The sequence below is a fragment of the Vigna unguiculata genome, chromosome 3 (genome assembly GCF_037176805.1).
Source record: "Vigna unguiculata cultivar grain cowpea cultivar isolate G323 ecotype 2 chromosome 3, ASM3717680v1, whole genome shotgun sequence".
Taxonomy (NCBI): domain Eukaryota; kingdom Viridiplantae; phylum Streptophyta; class Magnoliopsida; order Fabales; family Fabaceae; genus Vigna; species Vigna unguiculata.
In genome coordinates, this window is record NC_140794.1 from 42,354,959 (window position 1) to 42,376,601 (window position 21,643).

Sequence of the window (21,643 nt, forward strand, 5' to 3'; positions counted from 1 at the left end):
TTCTTAAAGTTCAAAGAATTACAGGTAAGTTATTACTATAATAGAAAAATTATTTTTTGTAACGAATAGTATCAAAACAATATTGTTGAATAAAGATGGAAGGTGATTTTTTTGCTGACAATATGTTTATTTTCATTGAAAAAGAAATAGCTAGAAATTTTAGTTCTGATTCAATTATTGATGAGTTCAAGAATATGAAAGAACAAATGACAATAATTATGATTTCTTTTTATAGTTATGATTATACTAAATTATGTATTCATTATCTTTGTCTTAGTGACAATAATTAAATATATAAATTTTGATTGTATTATTTTGGCTACCCCTAAAATATTAATCAAGATCCGCGACGATCTCTCTAGGTATTATCCAAATATATAATCATTTTGACGAAGAATCTCCATATTGACTGGGTACGGGTATGAGTATAGGTAATACTCAATTTTTTCAATTGAATATGAAGACGATGATGAGTATGCACATACCCATCCTATTCTCATTTCCATACTCGTCGTAATACTCATCTTATCATTTATACATTTGTTTTTTCTTAGTGTGATTTTGTTGAATGGAACATCAAATTATTTCTAAGACACACATTTGGTTATTTTTACTTCTTTTTAATATATTTATTTATTGTTTATTTTTATCATGTAAAATATTGTTTTGATGATTTTTTTATATGATTTTTTCTAATTGATTATCATAGGGTTAAATATGTTTTTAGCCCCTTAACTTTCACTAAAAATTGGAATTAGTCTATCTTCAAAAGTTTGACCCAATTTAGTCCCTCAACTTTAGAAATGCATGTATTTAGTCCTTTTAGTCATGAATTTAGTCCTTTTAACAATTTTTTTTAAAGTTTATTTGACCTTTCAAACATGTTTATTAGCTAGTATTGAAGCGAAAATGTGTCAACGGTATAAATAACTCAAATACTATCATGAAACGTGTTTGAAACATCAAATGAACTTAACAAAATTTGGTTAAAATGACTAAATTCACACATTTTTAAAGTTGGGGCACTAAATTGGACAAAAGTTTTAAAGAGGAACTAAATCCAATTTTTACTCAAGGGTAAGGCATCAAAAATATATTTAACCAATTATCATAAGTGTAATTTTATCACCATAATTGTATAAAAATATTTTATTTACCATAATATAATAACTTAATATCATTGTCATGAATCTTATTTATCACCATCCAACATAGATTAAAGTTCAAAAGATAAAAGATATATGCTAAATTTTAGTTATTATTAGTCTAATTTTTGTTTTTTTTTTATGATTTCATTCGAGTGAGTGATGTATATAATTTTTGTTAGTGTGTGAAAGAAAATATTCCATTAGAATTAAAAAAAGTAAAAATCATTAAAAAATATACTACTATAAAGATATTTGTTTTTAATTACTTGATATTAAAATAATAAAAAATGGGTACGAACTTACCTGATGGGAATGATATGAGAAAAAAATAGATGAAAATAAATTCTTTTTTACAAAATGAGGATAAGATAACGAAGTTCCTCAATATAATTATCATCCTAATTCTACACTTCCAAAATATATTAATATATATTGATTTTAATATTTTAAAATATATTAAAATTTTATTTAATATATCAAAATAAATATATTTTTATATTGAAATTGAGAGTAAATTTCTATATATGATTAAATGCACCATAATCACATATTCATATCATTCCCCAGTAATCTGTATGATGGCGTCTGTATATAATACATCTATCAATAGATTGTTATGAACGGTTAAAATCAGTGGTCACCTTAAACCTCATCTTTAACTACTCCCCTAAAACTTCGCTACTTTATTATTCAAACAATTAATCATACCTCGTAATAAAGAATTACATTTATTGCAGGAATAAATTAAGATGTCTTTTAAATATACTGTTTGACTTCTTCGAACTAAATTACATTGTTACATAAATACATGTTGTAAAAGAGACGCTAAAGTTCAAGTATAATTAAAGTCTACACTAAACAAACTATTTTAGATTATTTGATTGAAAAATGAAATGATAATACACAGATACACGAAAAATTAAAATTTTGAAACCATATCCAAAGAGGATTGGAGAAATTTGAATCCATATCCAAAGAGGCAAATAGTGTTTGAGATTAAGGTTTTCCACCAATAAGCAATTTATGTGTGATATAATAAACATGAATAGTGGTATGAAAAAAAAAAGAATAAAAAATAAGCGAGGTAAGTGGATTTAGGCCGTGGAAGACAAGGATCGAGAATTAAGAGTGGCGAGGGAGAAAACAGAGAAGCGGAAAAAGTGTATGGAACTGCCATTAATGAGTTCTTTGTTTGTTTCCTCTCCAACACTTGCTTATTAAGCTCCGTCACCCTCTGCGATCTCACCCTTCAGACCATAATTCTCAACCTCCCAAAATGGATTTCGAGGACCATGACGAAGCTCAGCTGGGGATGCCCGGACCCACCTATGATCACTCGCCGTTCAACCCCTGCCGAGTCAAAATGCCAACTCACACCGCCCAGGAAGACCCGCTGCCGCCGGCGGCCACTCCACCACCCACCGTCAACCGAAACAGCGCCAGGGGAAAGTACAAGGAGTGCCTCAAGAACCACGCCGTCGGAATCGGCGGCCACGCGCTCGACGGCTGCGGCGAGTTCATGGCGGCGGGCGCCGAGGGTACCCTGGATGCCCTCAAATGCGCTGCCTGCAACTGCCACCGCAACTTCCACCGGAAGGACCCGTCGGAGAGCTCCTTCCTAGTGCCCTTCCAGCAGCGCCGCCACCAGCCGCCGCCGCAGTTCGCGGCGGCCTACTACCGGGCCCCGGCGGGGTACTTGCAGGTGGCGGGGCCGCATCGTGGAGGCCTTGCCACGCTGGCACTCCCGTCCACGTCAGGTGCGGGCGGTGGGGCCCAGAGCCCGAGGGAGGACCAGGAAGATGTGTCGGACCCAAGTGGTGGTGGTAGCGGGTCCAACAAGAAGAGGTTCAGAACCAAGTTCACTCTGGAACAGAAAGACAAGATGCTCGCTTTCGCTGAAAAACTGGGTTGGAGGATTCAGAAGCACGACGAGAGTGTCGTGCAGGAGTTCTGTTCCCAAACTGGTGTTCCGCGTCACGTCCTCAAGGTTTGGATGCATAACAACAAGCACACCCTTGGTAAGAAGCCCTAGAACAAATATAAATCAACACCCCCGTCTCTCTCTCTCTTTCTCTCTCTATGTCCTACCCTTTCCCTCTCTCTCTCTATATATCTATATCTACATATATGTATGTTCCTATATATCTAGTTACCATCACAACCACCATTCCAAGCTGGAAGCTCAACGTTGAAGCTCGGAAATTGCGTTGCTGAGTGTCTTACAAGTCCGCTAGCTCTAGCTCATCAGGATCATAGTTCTTAGGGTTTTTGCTTTTCTTTTGGTTTCAACTTGTTTAATTTTCTTATGACATTGGAGAAGGACGGGGGTATTTTCCTTATTCCCTTTGCAAAGTATATTAGTAATTAATGTTTTGAGTTACATTCTAATTGGAGCAGCATTGTTATTAGTGGTTATATGTTTTATGGTCAGTGGTTTTTGTTTGTGCATGTTTGTGTTGCTTTGAAGAATGTGTGGGGTGGAAGCGTTTTTGGTAATTGTATTGCGTTGGTGAGGGATGATGGAGTGCATGAATGATGGCGACGATGACGAAGGTGAACATTGGTTTTGTTTTGTGGAGTGTGAATCTGGTATCCTAAGACAGATGTTGGAAGGAGGAAGTTTCTCGGTACCATCAATGCCTTCTCTCACCTGCATTTTCCGTTTTACATGTCTTTCTATACGTCTTGGCTCTCTTCTGCTAACTGCAAAGTGCGCTAAGCTTTTCAGCTCCTCCCACGCACTGAAAAAAGTTTCTCAATCCACTGCCTGCAACCTTCATGCATTTCCTTTCGTTATTTCCGTTGTTTTCGCCAGCTTTTGTTCTTTTCTTCCATCCCTTATGCATAAAGGAATTAAGCTACTTAATATTATTATTATAAATGTGCTGTGTTTCTGTCCCCTACACTGGACTCTATTCTTTTGAGCTTCTCTGTTCACTATTTACCAAGTGAAAAAACATTCACCTCTCCACCAATTCAGACACTCTATTTTCTCTCCGTCGTTCAACTTAAAATAAACAATATTCAAAATCTCACTCACCCGTTCTTCATTCAACAACCATAAATGCGTTGAATGTGCGAAAATGAGTTGACGCTAGCTAGATGGAGAGAGTACTATTAATAGAGAGACACAACTTTTTTGTGCCACTCTTGAATCCAACAACCACTATTGAGGGATAATCTTGACATTCTGACACAAACACTAACTGTAATAAATATGGTGAAGTGTTAGTAATTAGGAGAATGTGATTAGTTAGGGTAACGATAGAGAAAGATGGTTAATTTGGTAATTGTTTGTTGTTGTTGATGTTTTTGAAGTATAGTATAGGAGGAAAAATGGTGTTTGTTGTTGAGGAGTGGAAAGTGTTTGGTTGTTTTGGGGGCTTAAGCATGAGTTAAAGCTGCGTGGTTGATATCTGTGGTCCACTGTCCACTATGGCACTATGTAATGAAAACCTTGGTCATAGTTTAGGCTTATCAGACAGTGAGAAAAGACTTTATATAGCCTTATACCCCTCCCATATGCAGACATGTTTATGACTTTTGTCTATATGCTCCCTTCGCCGATTCTATTACTGCACAACCACATGATTTCTCGATTCTCACTCTCTTATCTCTCTCAAAATCACAACACCATGCTTCCATTCATCTCAAAAACCCTTTTTTTTTTTTTTTTGTTATACTCTTTTACTCAACTTCCCATTCAACTAATTAACCTAATAAACCAATATCGTCTTGTCTCTCTCACTAATCGTCGTTGCTCCTAATATCCCATGTCACATCCACCTCCGTTTCGGACAACCAAAACAAATGGACAAAGATATGTTACAACTTCAAAACTTGTATTTTTCATTCAGTTAAAACAATCCAACATTATTTCTTTTTCTTCCTCTTAAATTTCCTTTCTCTTTCTTCACTTTCTATTTAAAAACGTTTAATGCTATTATTCATATATCTTTTGTAATGTAGCACTGATTCAGTGTTTTTCCAAGAGTCGCTATGTAGTGTTACAAAGCTGTTGATATTGGGCTCTCTATACAGAATGTAGGAATTCACAACATAATTCAAACTTGTTACTTCCCACTGGGGAACCTCAAGCATGTTACCTTGGGATGTCTTTGGGTTTTAATCAGTGTTCACTTTTTAAGAAAATAAAATTTGATTTTTTTTTTTACAAGCTATAGTATTATTCTCCCAAAAGATATACTTTTAATCACTTTAAAAGGAGAGAGTAACATGTGTTAACAAATAAAGTTCATAGCTTTGAAAAAAACAAATAAAGTTCATATAACATTTTTCTTAGCGTTAATCTCCTTTCGTATATCAGATTCATGTCGAGATTGATGCAAATTGAAAACAATAGGGGGGGAAAGTATCACCGTATATTTGGTTTTACATCAGTTAACTATATTAAATTTTATTAGTTTCCTGATTTTTTTTTTGTATAACTACCATGTTCCCAAAAAAATGTAATAAAACATCAGACATTAATTAAAGTGAAAATATTTTGAATAAACATCTTCCAAACAAGTAGTTAAAATTTACTTATATTTAAAAATAAATAAAAAATGTAATATTTAGAACGGCAATTCGAATACATTCTTAGATCAGTTTAAGGTTGCTTCACTACAGACATGATATATACTTTCCAAAAATCGGAAGTAAGATTTTATGTCTTTTTTCATTAAACGTCCATTTGTAAGTTTGTAAGTGTGTTTAAAACTACACTTAAGCATTACTTTAACAAAAATGGTTCAAATTAGGGGTTGATATCACAAAACTTAATTAGTCCTGACTTTGTTCACCCTTTTTAATCCATATTATCTTTTACTTTGTTACACGCGCATTCCATTTGGTATTTAAACTGAGGATTAAATTAACTATAGTGTTTATGAATTTAGTAAATAAAGTTATTGATATTTGATAAGGAAGAAGTCATTGAAATCTACCTAGCACTTGAACTTCAAGAACTTTATAATAAACGAAATAATTTAAAATAAATATATTTATAATTATTCTAGTCAAAAGGTTCAGAGTCTGATCAGTAAGAACATTTAAAGTGTCCTGCCTTTCTTCTTTTTCAAGATTTTTTTTGTATGTATTTTTCTGACTCTTTGAATTGTCTTCCAATTCAAAAAGAGGAACCTCGAGAGAGAAGAAATATAAGACACTTTGAGTGCTCTAACTGATCAGATTCTGAATTTTTTAGCTAGAATAATAAAAAATAAATATTCTTAAAAATATTACACCTATGTCTACAAAGTTATCATCTCTCCCCATGTCTCAAGCTCCCATTCCAACAAGAATATTTGCATTATTGGCATCTCTAATTTTAAACCACATAGTCACAGCCCAATAATCCTTCTAAGCATGCATGTTAAGCAAGTTTCCCTCACTTTGCAAAGCATATTTTAGTTTTACAAAAGTTTCTCTTTATTGAGAAAATTATCAAAAGCAAGTTTATCATGTATTAGTAGTTTAAACATATTGATTATCGCATAGAAGTACCTTTTCTCCCATTAAAAAAAAAAGAAGAAATCAAACAACCTAAGATGTTAAGGAAATTAAAGGAAAAAATAGAACTCAAATGTAACTCAATAATTAAAGTTGGGTCTACATGAGCTTACAAAAAGAAAAAGAAATTAAAAGAAAGGGTGGTGATAGTGTTCCTTAACTTCCTTTTTGGTAGTAAATCGAAGTTTTATTTACATATATATTAAAAGAAAATGGTGAAGAAAAAAGCATTTATAAAGATACAAAAAAACTGCAGAGAAGCTATTATTCTTCATGAGGAGTCAATTCAGAGGTGCAGTTGTGTAAGATTGGGAGGGACCTCATATAGATTCGTTTGTATTCACAGTCTTTTTCCCAAAAGCCAAATTCAGGTTTTGAAAGGGAAAAAGAGAAAGTTTTCAAGTAATTATAGTTTTTTTTTTTATCAATTAAACAAACTGATATTAGGCTTTGTTATTAAATAGACAAAATTTTTGAGTAAATTGTTATATAAAATATATACTGTGTAATATACAGAAAATGAGTGTTGTTGACCTTCAAATGTTGGCTTGATCACTGTTCCCAATATCGAAACAATGAAACTAAGCTTTGAGAATGATTCAAAACGACTATGTTTTGTTATGTCAATGCCCCCACAAAGTAAAAAAGATACCCCTATGTCTTAGTTCTTGGCTCTCTCTTTCTCCCTTTTCAGGAACTGTGTTAATTAGAAACCCAGCATTATAATAATAAGAAAATGTCCACCAATTAGCACCATGCATTTCATAAGAGATTGAAAAATTGTAGTAGAAAATAAAAATCTCATCATAACCATAATTTGAATGATAGTTATGAATCAGACATTACAAGACAGTGTATTATTTGGTGAAAAATGAACGCCACAGAACTATAAAATAACATTCAAACCTAAAGAACAAAATAATTCAACCCAGGTCGGACATTCCGTTAGTATGTATGATTACAATGACCCATTGATTTTGTCTTCCCAGAGACAGACTTGTCAAGGTTAGATCTTGCATTCTCATCATGTCACTTTTCAAAATATCTTATGCATTCATTGCATAAGATATTAATATATGAGAAAATTAATTTTAAATAATATCTAAAGCATACCTAACTAATTTAGTTGAAAAAAATTATTATAGCTAAAAGGGATCGTTAATATAGTTAGAGATAACATCAATTATTTCTTATTATATTGGTTAAGTAAATCAAATTGATACAAAATCTTTAAATAATTAAGTTATAAGTCTTTTTAATTAATGTTCATTTTTATTTAATATTATACAATAACTTATACTTAAAATCTAAGCACCGAGCTCATAATGTAGTTTAAGTATTTCAGGATTTATAGGAAGGGTTGGTATATGAAAAAGAAATTGAGGTATTTCATAGAGTTTCCAAGATGTAAAAAAAAAAAATGCTTCACGTTTTTATAGATAAAACTTCTCAAACTATAAAAGCAAACGCAAAATGACTTTCAAAAAGAACGAAGATATCTTCTATCCTCCAACATAAAAGAATTCATTCCATGTGCCTTAAGAAAAAAATTGACTTCTATAAGATGATAGATTATGAAATTGCCAATGAAATATAACTCTCTAAAAAGTTATTTGTGAAGGGTATGACCAGTGATGACTACAAAATCAACATGTATGAATTATTTAGGATTTAAGGATGGAAAACAATGAATCTATAGAGGAAATTTTAGACAATTATGCTATCCACAAAAACAGGTTAGAAAACTACTACAAAGTTTACAGAAGTTAGATATCTTGTGGCTTGTTTCATTGTTTCATGAAGAAAAGAAGAAATGTGGTTATTTAAATTATATTTTACATCATCTAATTATAAACATGTCCTTTATTAATGTTCCGATCACAAATCTGAACATCGTTAGGAACAATCATCACATTCTCGAGGTATTGTCAGCTTTGGAACGTGGAACTCCGTCACAGTTTTGGCCTTAAAAGATGCTTCGAAGGATAAAGAAAAGAAATAATATTTAAATTGGTCTTGACCTCGACTCCTAAGATATATCATTACTAAAAATTATCATATTATATGGGAATTTTCTTACAAATTTGTTAAAATAATTTGCAAGAAAAAAAATTTTCCTGCTATTTTTTCTAAGAATTTTAATTTACAGGTAATTTCTTCGTGCGTAATTATTTTCTATAAAATTATAAAATTCGCAAGTATTTCCTACAAAATTGGTTGTGAAAAATATTTTATACAAAACATTTTGCAAAAAAATTGGCAGCAATTTTCTACAAATTTTTTTTCATAACAAAATTTATAAGTATTTTCTATAAAAAAAAAATCAAAACAAAATTGATAGGAAATATGAGTTTTTTTAATAGTGTATAAAACTTATTAAAATTAATATTATGTTTTGTTAAAATAGTGATTTCAAGAGTTGTTTATAGTTCCTTCTATTATCAACATATCAATTCCCAAGAAAAAAATAAGCTTATTGAAAACAATGAAAAATAGAAAAATACTGAGTAGAAAGAAAGATTCTATAGTTAAAAATGGAAAAAATATATTTTATAGCTAAATATATTTAACTTATTTTTTATAAATTTAGTTATTTATATTACATTGACCAATTTAATATGTGAAATTGATCGAGTTAAAAGAACATATTATGTTGGTTTATGTTGTTCCAGTATACCTAATAAATCTCATATTGCTTAGGAGTCTATGTTAAGCGCAATTTAAATATTTTTTTCTCCTTTTACCCTCCAAAGCGACTTTTAAGTGCAAAATCATGATGAAGCTCTATACTCCAAAACAGACAATGTCTTGAAAACGCGGTTGTTGTTCCTAACAGTCACGAAAGTGTGGTGAAAGCTCCGCTTGGATATGAATAGTTATTCCCATTTAATTTGATGACGCAAAATCAAATATGCACACACTTAATTATGTTGTAAATATTTTTAAACACTTTTCTTTCCTCTTTTAGCTTGAAATCTAATAGTAAGAGTCTCATTTTTTTTTTATTAATCTGCCACTTTCGTCTCTTCTACCACTCATTTTTACTCTTTTCCTTCCTTTTACCCTATCTTTCATATCTTATAAACCACTCATTTTTACTTTTTTTCACTCTTTCTTCATCTACTATTTTTTTTATCTCTTCCAAACTATTAGTGTATCTCAATTTATGTAATATTATTCCCATTTTATATCTTTCACAAACAAATGATTTATTCAACGGATTTATTTTAGTATGACATCCTAGAAGCATATGTTTAGTGGCTCAATCGCATGACTTTGAATCTACGTATTCAACTCTTGTTTGAAAAACTTAGAGTTCCATATATAGGTTAAAACAAGGTCCCAAAGCTTGGTAAAAAAATCTTATTACCACTTTGATGGTTTTGGTTTTGTTTAAAGCAAGTGTGATCCCTCTTTATTAATAGTCAAAAATATGATATAGGTTGTCTTTAAGTTTCGGGATATGATATAATTTTTATAGGCTCCTCTTTCACACTAGTCCAATATATAATATTTAGACTAAATTTTTTTCTCAAGTAACTTGGTGATCTTGATTTTTTTTTTTGTTAAGTAAAATGTCTCTCTAATGATTCTCTTCTTCTCTATCAAACTAAATATATTCATAATCTACTTGACAAAGTTGGAACATCAACTATTAAAGGAATCACCATTCGTCTACAAGAAGGATTGGAAATTTCTAAGTATGGCTCTAAATACATCAATGATCCTCCACTATATCAATCAATTGTTGGTGCTTGATATATAATAGTAACTAAACTTAAAATTACTTATAGTTTTAATTAAGTTTGTCCATTCAAAGCACACCTTATTGGAACGTTGGAAAGTTGTCAAAAGAACATTTTGCTATCGAAAGACATAATTTCCTATGGTTTACCCCTTCAACCTGCATCTACACCTGATGAGTATTGTTTATCTGCTATTACTATGATTTAGATTGAACCTCTGATATTGACAATAGAGTGAAATTATATATTTGTTTTTGCTAATGAAGAAAGTGTTGGAATGTTTGTTAATTTTTATTCATATTCATGCATGTAATCAAATTGGTGTCATTCTTTCAAACCTGTGTCGGACTTGATTTTTGTTTCTTACATAACAAACTTAATATTACGGATTATTTTTAATAACCTTATATTTGCGGGAGAATGTTAGTGTATCTCAATTTATACTATGTTAATTTGTTAACATGATTTTGTTAATTTATTATTCTAAAAGTAACAATTTTATGTTATATTGTTTAAGTTTTTATTTCAATGAATGTCATACATCTTTCTCATTGTTACATATAAATGTATATTGTTGAAACTAATCAGTGCCTTTCTGCTCTTATGATCGATGTGAAACGTAAAAAAATATCAAAGGTGACAAATTTATAAAAAGAAAAACACTAAAATAGTACAATTTTGATTTTAAATTTATTAATATATATAATTTTAAAGTTGTACCAACTTGATATTATTTTAATTTATTATAATTTATCTTTTAATTTTAATTAAAATCGGGTCGACCATTAATATAATTAATTATTAAATTAATAAGATTTCAAATTGATTAATTATTAAAATAAGATTTCAAAATAATTAATTATTAAATTAATAAGATTTCAAAATTACATCATTTTAATAATTTTGAAAATAAAATCTCACTTTATGCATTTGTTGGCAAATTTAGTTTTAGAATAAGTTTTACTAATTTAAAAAGTTTAAAACTTGATCTAAACAATTGAAGAAAAGGAAACTGGTGACCGAGAAAGTTGGAAAGGAGAGGCGGGTGTTGAATGGTAGGAGAGAAAGACATAGAAAATTAAGAATAATATGAATAAAGTCTAAAAGGAATAGATTCTAAATATAAAAAAAAAAAAGGTAAAATTTGTTTAAACTGTGAGTAATGTTACCTTAGTTTATTAATAATTTAGAAAAAGAGTGATAGTCAAAAGTTTCTCTTTCCATGTTAGAACATCTTCGTAGTTTTCCATCACTAACGTCAAGGTCCAGCAAGTGTTTGACAACAAGTGCACTCACTGTTCTCTCCTCTGTTTCCTAGGTCAAGTCCAACCAAACTCCCCTGTCTCTCTCACTCTTCCTCGTTCTCTCCGACCCATCTCTTACCAATTACCATTGTTTACTTCTCCTTTCAACACTCATCAATCTCTCTCTCTCTCTGGTTTTGGATTCTTCTCACCCCAAAACAAGTTCCTTTCTGATGGGTTCCATCTCGCACGTGATCACCACCAATCCTACTCTCCCTCACCTACCCTTTACACGTTCCACCGCACTACGCTTTTCGTGCTTCAATCCCCGCTTCCTCCGGTTGCCACCCACCGGAGTCGCCGGGAAAGTCGGTGTCTTTGCGGAGGTGAGCAGCCCGAGTCGCACCACTTCCGCCATTGATTTCAGCGACCCAGATTGGAAAACAAAGTTCCAGCAAGATTGGGAGGCTCGTTTCAGACTTCCCCATCTCACCGACATCTTCCCAGATGCTCCTCCCATTCCTTCCACCTTTTGTCTCAAAATGAGGTTGGTTGGTTGGTAGGTCTAGTTTTCTTTCCTTTACCCTCTGTTTGCTACCACGGAAACATTGCTGTGATTGGGGTGAGGGTTTTTAAGTTTTAAAATCCTACCAATCATGATTGTTGGTGGAAGTATAGAATTGAGGGAAACGTAAAATGAGAACCGAAGAAGATGATGAGACAGCATCTTGGCCCTGTTTTCAAATACTCGTTTTGAAAAACAATTTTCGAGAGTTATTACATTTTGGATTAGAAATTGATGAATCAATAGTGTAGAATTGTTTAGGAGAACAGTTTTTTAAATCAAAGATGTGAAGAGAATTATACAAGCCTTGTCTCTCTTCCTCTTTTTCATTTTTTCTTCAACAAGTTAAAAAATACATTATTCTCCCTTTTGTTCTTCTCTGTTTTCCTTACTTTCTTTCATATTTCTTTTTCTTTGTCGTCAACGGAATAAATAAAATTCATTATTATTTGTCTTTTTCTCTGTTTGCTTTCTTTCCTCCCATGAGTATTGTATTTGTTAATGTGTTTTGTCTGTGACAGAACTTCGATTGATAGAGACTTTCCTGGTCATTATTCTTCGGATGAGGATTGGCATGGATATATTAATAATAATGACAGAGTGCTTCTTAAGGTATGGTGGTTTTTGTTACAAAATTCACTGGAAGAGTTTGGTTAATCAATTACTGTTGATGGTTCAGGCTTGTATCAATTGAGCTACAGTATCGTTGCCATTCCTTTTTCTTTTATTTTTTCATTATATTTGGGCTCTTTGTGTTGCTTTGACGTATTTGTGATCTTATTAGCTCTTCATTTAGGCGCATGGTATGATATTACGAATCTAAAACTACTATATGACTAGCATGAATTGAGAGCTTGAGTTGTGCTTCCAGGTCGTGTATTGTTTGGAAAGTTGTTTCCATCTGTTATCGACATAGTTATTGAATCCCTCACTTTGATTTATTTTACACTGTTTATTAATTTTCGGTTGTCCTTGCGTTGTTGTCTTCTGTTGAGATTGCATGTAATTGAATTACAGTGAAATGCTACCATCGGATATTGATTGATGCTTTCATTCAATCAAGTTTAAAAAGTAGTAGTTGATCTTGGAAGTTTATTTTCTGTGCTCTTTTCTCTTTCAGACTATATACTATTCGTCACCAACATCTGCTGGTGCTGAGTGCCTTGATCCTGATTGTACGTGGGTGGAACAATGGTAACACATTTGATTCATTAATTTAAAACTTGAGTTTAGTGATTGATTAAACAGATTCCAGTCAGCGCAACTTGGACACATGTTTGAAATGCTGGACAGGAGTTGTAAGTGTTCAATAAATGGCATTTAAAACTTTAACATACCAAAATGTTTCTTTGAAAGTTTATCTAAAATGAAGATAAATTTGATGGCTTTGAGAATTCAATGTCTCTTTCCTTCAGGATATCATAATCACATATCAATGTCTCTTAACCTTTGATGATTTTTTGTATCTTTGAGATAGAATTGTATACATTCCTCAATTGTTCATATTTAGTATTATTTAGCATTGTCCAGAGAGGTTAGCGACACCAATGAATATTTCTACTGGGCTAATTAGAAACCAAATTTTCCATAACATATTGTATAAAGGTCTTTTATGATGATTTCTTCTACTTTTTCTTGTGTCTTTTTGGATTATCTTTAATTTGATCCATCTTTTTCTCATTTGAGTCTCCATTGGTCCTCCTCTTACTGGCCAAACTGACATGGGCTAGTTTTCATATCTCGTAGATAGTTGTTTCTCTAAATTTCTATAAGATACATTCTTAAACCTATTTTTCTTGCACCTTGACTCATTAACCTCATCATTTTGTTTACTTTTGATGGCATTTCACTGCCCAACTTTCACTACCACAGTGCATTACTAGCCATATAGCTATTCAGTGGGGTTTTTCCTTTGAGTTAGTAGTTCTCCATTTCATTTTCTCAAATTGAATTCCATGTATGTCACCTTAATCAATCTTCTCTCTACTTGGTAGTTTATTCTGCAACTTGTTGCCTGGTGTGATCTCCACTTTTTTCCTCCTAAAAACTGCTGATTGGCATTAAACAGAACTTGCATTCTGAATACTCCGTTTTACTAAAACTCAATATATAACCTGTTGATTACGCACCAATGCATAGTTTACTTATGTAAAAATGTCTCAAACGGAGTTGTTACTGACAAGGTTGCCTAATCCTATTATGGATGAATAAAACCATGTGTTTTTTTTTTTTTTTTTTTCTTTTTCTTTCATATGATAACAGGAAATTATCCTTCAAAAATGCATATACTAATTTGAGTGATAGGTGCTTCAAAATTTGATATACAATATGATAACAATTAAATGAAGGTTCAAAACATGCAAAATTTGTTGGACATTAGGATGTGAAAAGCACTATTGCTTTAATAAAACCAACAATTTACTTTTTCCTATTTTTTATTTGGATTATCAAATGGTTGTTTCACTTCTAGTTTCTGGTCTCTCAATATGTTAGTACATCTTCTGGTGTATGATGTTATTTACTTATATTAGCTTATATACCAAGAGGTTTTCTAATATTATTAAGTTCTGAAATCTTTTTAGGGTCCATCGAGCTGGGCCTCGGGAAAAGATATACTATAAACCAGAAGAAGTAAAGGCAGCAATTATTACTTGTGGAGGGCTCTGCCCTGGTCTTAACGATGTCATTAGACAGGTTAGTTTGTGATTATGTTGCCTTTCATATAATTAACCTAAAGTTTTGAATATAGTAAATCCCTAAGGCTGTGATTAAGTTTTGAAAGTTAGGGTAGTGAAAAGTTCCCAGATGAATGAAACATTTTAATTTATATTCCTCTTTTCATTTGATGATCACCAAATATTCTGACCTATAAAATGCTCATACGTAAGATATTGACTAATTGTGTTTACTGAACAAACAATTTGGAGTCTGAAAAAAATATAGAGAAAGAAGAAAGGACTCTGCATTAAGCTAGAATAGAAAATAAAAATTGTACACATGTACATACCTAAAGGAGCACTCTCTTCTTTTACTCTAGATATTACAGTCGTTTCTCAAACAAAAACTACATCCATACCTCCTTCATTAAGAGGGTCATTTATAGTAGAAAAACCAATACTGCAGCTAGCTGCCGGATAACCATCTAACCAACTAATATGTCCTCGTATTCCTCCTCCTACAATACACTTATAGGGTCTGTTTGTGATAGTTCATTGTGTTGCCTATTTGTGTATAATTCCAGGTAGTTTTATGTATAATGTACAAAATGTTCCTATTTCAGCTCCTTTTTAAACTTAGTTCTGGTTATTTTGGTCACTTGTATATTCTTTTTTTTTTCTCCGTGTAATGGCTTTAATAATGACTGTTCTGCAGATTGTAATCACCCTTGAAATATATGGCGTGAAAAACATTGTGGGGATTCCCTTTGGCTATCGAGGATTTTCCGACAAAGAATTGACTGAAGTACCGGTAATCTCATTTTTCCCTCATTTCTGATTTTGGTGTAGCAGGTGATTCATCTAAAGCTACAGTCTGTAGAACACGAGTTATTCTTTCTAGTGCCTCTTGACTGTTTTGGGGCTTTCATTTGCAGTTATCGAGAAGAGTAGTGCAGAATATTCATCTTTCTGGTGGAAGCCTGTTGGGAGTCTCACGAGGAGGTCCTGCAGTCAGTGATATTGTGGACAGTTTGGAGGTGGTTTCTTGTTAACAAACTGATTGAAAATTTCAGAGAAGTATAAGGCTTTTTATGATACAGGTGCTATTTTGTTATATTAATATTCTCAAATGTGTATATTATTGATTTCAGGAACGAGGGATCAACATGCTTTTTGTATTGGGTGGAAATGGTACACATGCTGGTGCAAATGCAATTCACCTCGAGGTTGTTAATCCTTAGACCTTTCATCTCCTGGTTTCACGCAATTTTGAGTTTGACTTAACTTTTCGGTTTTTGTTTTTTGTGTAGTTCAGTTTTGACATTAAGATGGACATTACTATTCTGTTATTTGAAATGTGAATTTTGTGATATTGTAGTAGGCTGTTCAGAAAGTTTTTGGATGATGTTTTAATTTTTGGGCTTGACATGCTACTTTGTGGTTGTCTTTATTTATATGAGCTGAGATATTTTCTTCCATGTAGTGCTGCAAAAGACGGTTGAAGGTATCTGTAATAGGCGTGCCCAAAACTATTGACAATGATATTTTATTGATGGATAAAACTTTTGGCTTTGATACTGCTGTTGAAGAAGCACAAAGGGCAATAAATTCTGCATACATTGAGGTATATAACTCTTTATTCTTTGTCATGTAGACCCAATTCATTGATAGTTTCTTGTCAGTACATAAAATATCTGCACATCTTCCCTTATTTATTATTAGGCACATAGTGCATATCATGGAATTGGGGTTGTGAAATTGATGGGCCGTAGCAGTGGATTCATAGCAATGCAGGCTTCCTTGTCTAGTGGACAGGTCGATATATGCTTGATTCCTGAGGTATATAAGATAAATTAGTTCGATGGTCTCATTTTCTGACATACTGATAAACTTACAGAAATTTTGACATGGTTCCAAGGTACCGTTCAATTTTCATGGACCTCGTGGAGTATTGAGTCATCTCAAGTTCCTTTTAGAAACGAAGGGATCAGCTGTTGTCTGTGTGGCAGAGGGAGCTGGACAGGTTATTTAATTAATAGAATCAATGTCATATTGAGAATACTGCCAAAAAATTCACTGCATTTTACATTCAGATGTAGAAACTTAAATTTGTTATTTGATTCTTATGCAGAATTTACTCCAAAAGACAAATGCTACAGATGCATCAGGAAATGTTGTATTTGGAGATATTGGAGTATATATTCAACAAGAGGTTTGTATTATGTTTATGGGGGATACAGAAATCTAAAAGGATGTACCTGATTATAGATTTTTTTTTTCTTATTTTGTTATACATTGTAAATTTTGAAACAAATATAAAGAAATAACATCTAAGCTGGCTAGAATTACTATCAAGTTAATGTGACACTAGATCAGTGTATTCTAAACTATCTATCTATTACTATCTTTGTGATTTTGGTCTCTTGGTACAGCAAAACTAAACAATATTCTGTAAATATTCAAATTGAATTTGAAGCCAATTTCCACCCAGTAAGAAGTAAAATCCTTGAAGTTGAGATGATACTATTTGTGAAAGGAAGGTTTGGGAAAAGTGAAAATAGAATTTTCATATTTTAAGGCAACAATTATGAAAATCTGTTTATGCAAGTAGCAACGTGATGACTTAACATCTTTCCAGTTGTCTATGATTATGGTAGCTGTTTAAGAGTGTTATTATTTCTGAAAAAATCACCTCTTTGTTCCTAAGCATAATTAGCTTTGGGACAGGGAAAGTTTCCTTTAGAACACATTGTTTTGAAAGCTTTACATGTTCTGACATGACATAAACCAGCATACGATAATACCTTTTGTCACACTACGTCCTGTTGTCAACTAGGCTTAGGCCAAAAGGTAAAGCTTGTCTGTGACTTCATTATGAAACAAGTGAAACGTGTAATTCTTTGAATCTTTCAATATTTAAACTTTTAATGACGTCGTAAATTTCTGATCTTTCGCTGCTATTTTTTGGTGTAACGTCCACTGTGTTATTTTGGTTTATGCTGTGTACTATGGTTGTATGTGAAATTGAACAAATGTATAACGTTCTTTTGTAAAGTACATATCTGCCTTCATTTAAAGTTTGTTTTTTCCTATATACTTTATGCTGATCGCTGTTTTGTTTCAGACAAAAAAGTATTTCAAGGAAATTGGTATTCATGCTGATGTAAAATACATTGATCCAACGTACATGATCCGTGCAATTCGGGCAAATGCATCAGATGGAATTCTATGCACTGTACTTGGACAAAATGCTGTGAGTCACACTCTCTCTGTGTCATTTTTTTTTTATATATTTTTGCAATAAAAGCAGATAGGTTTGAATTTTGATCTTGTGCAAGCTATGTAACATGTGTATTTATGTTGTTTTCCATTTGATACTGATTCACAGATTCTGCTTTGCAGGTTCATGGTGCGTTTGCAGGATATAGTGGTATTACAGTAGGCTTATGTAACACTCACTATGCTTACTTTCCCATCCCCGAAGTGATATCTCATCCTAGGCTGGTGGACCCCAACAGTCGAATGTGGCATCGTTGCTTAACTTCAACAGGTCAACCTGACTTCATATAATAATTTACACTTTTTTTTCCCAATAAATTCAAGAGGCTGGGAAATTCAGGTTTCCAAAGGGCTTATCATAGGAAAGACAAAGACAACTTCAAAACATGTGGTTATTTGTTGAACAGTAACATGAGAAAATAATACTAAGGATGCCATTTCCTCTTAATTGAAAAACTGGTTATTTGTATAGTATGGCAGTTTCAAGTCCTGCCAGTTGCATTCAAATTAAATTTTAGTGTGGAATCACCAAGCACTCATCAATTTGTAAGTGGTATCATTGTTTAATCGATTTTAGGGGGCACATTTTTAATGAGAGAGTACTTTGGCAGATGAACTGTAATGTTTTTCAAATTCACTCCTAACGTTCACCGTTGTTTGAATCCTTGAATCCATACAATTCTTGGACTGATATTTGTTATTCTTCTGATGTGAAGAATTATATTTTTGGTGCTGGTAGTAGAAAAATTTGGAAAGGTAGAGTGATCTTCAGTTTGTATTTATCTAACCATTCTTCTGGGGACAAAAGTAAAGACTCCATTTTTTTTTCTCCAATGTAAGGATAATCAGTTCTTGTGACAAGAGAAGTAATGAAAGCATCATATTTTTCATAAAGATCAACCAATATTGACCGTGACAATAACTTTTTGTTGCCAGATTGAGTTAAAAGAAATAGGTGTATTAAAGGTATTCATAAGAAAAGAAGGAGCAGTTGAAGTATACTTAAGAGTTAGAAAAAAAGGGGTGGAAGCCATGGTAGAAGCTTAAGCTATTGATACCATGTAAAACAGGAAAAGAAAGATGAGAAAGAAATAGAGAAGATCTGATTTTATTAATGGAAAAGAGTATATGCACTGCAAAGCAAAAGAACAGCCTAAATAAAAGCTGATACAAAACAAAATTATAGATAACAATATCAATTATATGACTAATGTATTATCACTCTTCAATTTTTGTTAGCATTATTTACAACTTAATGCATAAAGATTACTAACCTGTAAATAACACAAATATGTACGGTAATAAATACTATAAGGAGAAAAGATGGTGACAACACCTTTACATGATAAAAACAAAAATCATTCTAAAAGACTTTTCTAGTTGATAAATAGCTAAATGAAAAGCTCTTTTAAAAATATCTATAGAAATAAAATCTATTAATTACTCAATTTAATATTTCAGATTTAATTCCAATCGTTAATTAAAATTATTTTATTTCTAAATTATATTTTAAAAAAATAAGATTATCATTTTTTTAATTAAGAAATAAGAAAAAATTAAATTTCAACTTGGTAATTTTTGTATAAAATATCAAATAATATTTTGGTTAATTGAATTCAAATTATTATATTTCAAAATATTATTTATTTATTACACTATTTAAAAAGAAAGAGTTAGTCCGGAATTAAGTTCTGAAATCCATATTGGATTCTGTTTCAAAATTGATCTACTTTTATACATAACTAGCTAGGTTTGGATTAATTACACAAAAATTGTTGTTTGTGAGAAGCTTAATCATTTTATTGGGAGTTTTGTTTGTTTCTTATTTTATAAAATGTTTCCAATATTAATAATTTTTTTTAATTAATTAGGTGTAAATAAACCCTAACTATGTAATCGATTCCTATCATATTTATCCCTGGATAATATATCAAAATTATACAGAGACAATTGTTGAATAATTTTGATATTCATACTTTTTGCTTTTTCTAATATGTTAATAAATTGTAAAAATAGTATAAGTAATAAAAATCCAAGTTTCCTTTTACCCCAATTTAAATATGATCCCCTTATTTATGTCTTTTATATTATTTTATTAAATTAAAAAGATATTTGAATTACGTTGATAACATCTTACTATTATTTTGATTTTATTATTAATTTTTTGTATATATATTTTTTTAATTGATATGTATGTAATATAAGAAATAGCTTTAAAAAAATTATATAGGAATCATTAGAATACTTATTGAAAAATTAATATAAAATATGTATAAATAATATATATATATATATATATATTAATTGTACAATTTAATATATCATAGAAATAATTAATGTACAATTTTATATATCCTATGATTAATTGTACATTAATATAATTTATATATTAATTTACATTAAATATATATAATGATATACTAATTTTATTTTAATAATAAAAAGTATATATTAATTATACAATTAATTTCATGTTAAAAATTAATATGTATAATTAATATTATTTTTATATAATTTTTTATTAAATTATTAATTGTACATTTAATTTAATAAATGTACATTTTATGTACAATTAATCATAGGTATAATTTTATCAAATTTAATTGTACATTTTAAAAAGATAATTAAAATTTTGATTAAAAAATTAATTTTAGAAAATTTTAATTATTTTTTATATTTCAATCATTCATTTAATATATTAGTATATGTATTGTTTATCTATATGATATTTTTATGGGTATAAGTTATGATTTTAAAGGTGTATTAATGTTTTTTTTAACATAACATTTCTTGTTTTATAAAGATATCAATTAACCAGTACTGTACTCGTTATGAGAAGGTTAGCATTAGTAATCGAAAGTAATTTATTCACAATATACTTCATAGCTAGATATGATTTTTTTTTTCAAAATAAATTCATGAATATTTTAATTTCTAACTGTGAAATTAAATATGAACCTTTAATAAATAAACCTTAATCTAAAATACTTTTGTACTAATTTTCTAAACTCTTGTTCCAACTCCAAAATTATTATCTCTACTCCCTCATATTTATAAAATATATATTATCATCAAAAAAATAGACACAAAGTTGTAAGAATAAGCTATTTTTTTATAAGAATAAATTCAAATAGAAAGAAACAATAATTTTTAATAATTTAAACAGATTATATCTTATCACAAAACTTATCTATCTAAAACTTGAAATAAAATAAAATTTGTAAAAGAAACAATAATTTATAATAAAAATTATCAAAATAAATCTTGATGAAAATCACTTCTTAACTTAATTTTTCTCATTTTTTCATTTAAACCGATCCATTGCTTCAACCCAACAACTCATTCAACAATACCATTTCATTATATGAACCAACCCAAAAACGCATATATTTCACATACATCGAATCAAATACCAGGTATCAACCCACATAACTATCAACCTAAAATAACTAAAACAACCAGATAAATTTAGACTCTATTTTCGGGAAAG

At 30.9% G+C, this 21,643-nt stretch overlaps 2 protein-coding genes across 2 annotated transcripts; both read left to right on the top strand.

Annotated features, from left to right (window-relative positions):
- The first annotated feature begins 2,230 nt into the window (after window positions 1-2,230).
- On the top strand, window positions 2,231-3,536 carry LOC114177490 (zinc-finger homeodomain protein 1-like). Its single transcript, XM_028062858.2, has one exon. It carries the CDS (start codon window positions 2,425-2,427, stop codon window positions 3,178-3,180), a length of 756 nt encoding a protein of 251 aa, XP_027918659.1. The 5' UTR covers window positions 2,231-2,424; the 3' UTR covers window positions 3,181-3,536.
- Window positions 3,537-11,640: 8,104 nt separating this feature from the next.
- LOC114179371 (ATP-dependent 6-phosphofructokinase 5, chloroplastic-like) lies at window positions 11,641-18,786 on the top strand. The gene is made up of 13 exons (XM_028065696.2): window positions 11,641-12,199; window positions 12,739-12,829; window positions 13,338-13,411; window positions 14,800-14,911; window positions 15,590-15,685; window positions 15,810-15,911; window positions 16,026-16,100; window positions 16,358-16,498; window positions 16,597-16,713; window positions 16,793-16,897; window positions 17,006-17,086; window positions 17,999-18,127; window positions 18,277-18,786. The coding sequence occupies exons 1-13, from the start codon at window positions 11,886-11,888 to the stop codon at window positions 18,442-18,444; spliced, it is 1,605 nt and encodes a 534-aa protein (XP_027921497.2). The 5' UTR covers window positions 11,641-11,885; the 3' UTR covers window positions 18,445-18,786.
- Window positions 18,787-21,643: the final 2,857 nt, after the last annotated feature.

Coding starts and splice junctions, on each gene's coding strand:
- LOC114177490 (XM_028062858.2), top strand. CDS start 2,425: ATGGATTTCGAGGACCATGACGAAGCTCAGCTGGGGATGCCCGGACCC.
- LOC114179371 (XM_028065696.2), top strand. CDS start 11,886: ATGGGTTCCATCTCGCACGTGATCACCACCAATCCTACTCTCCCTCAC. Junction 16,714..16,792: donor ATATATGCTTGATTCCTGAG/GTATATAAGATA, acceptor CATGGTTCCAAG/GTACCGTTCAATTTTCATGG. Junction 18,128..18,276: donor CTGTACTTGGACAAAATGCT/GTGAGTCACACT, acceptor TCTGCTTTGCAG/GTTCATGGTGCGTTTGCAGG.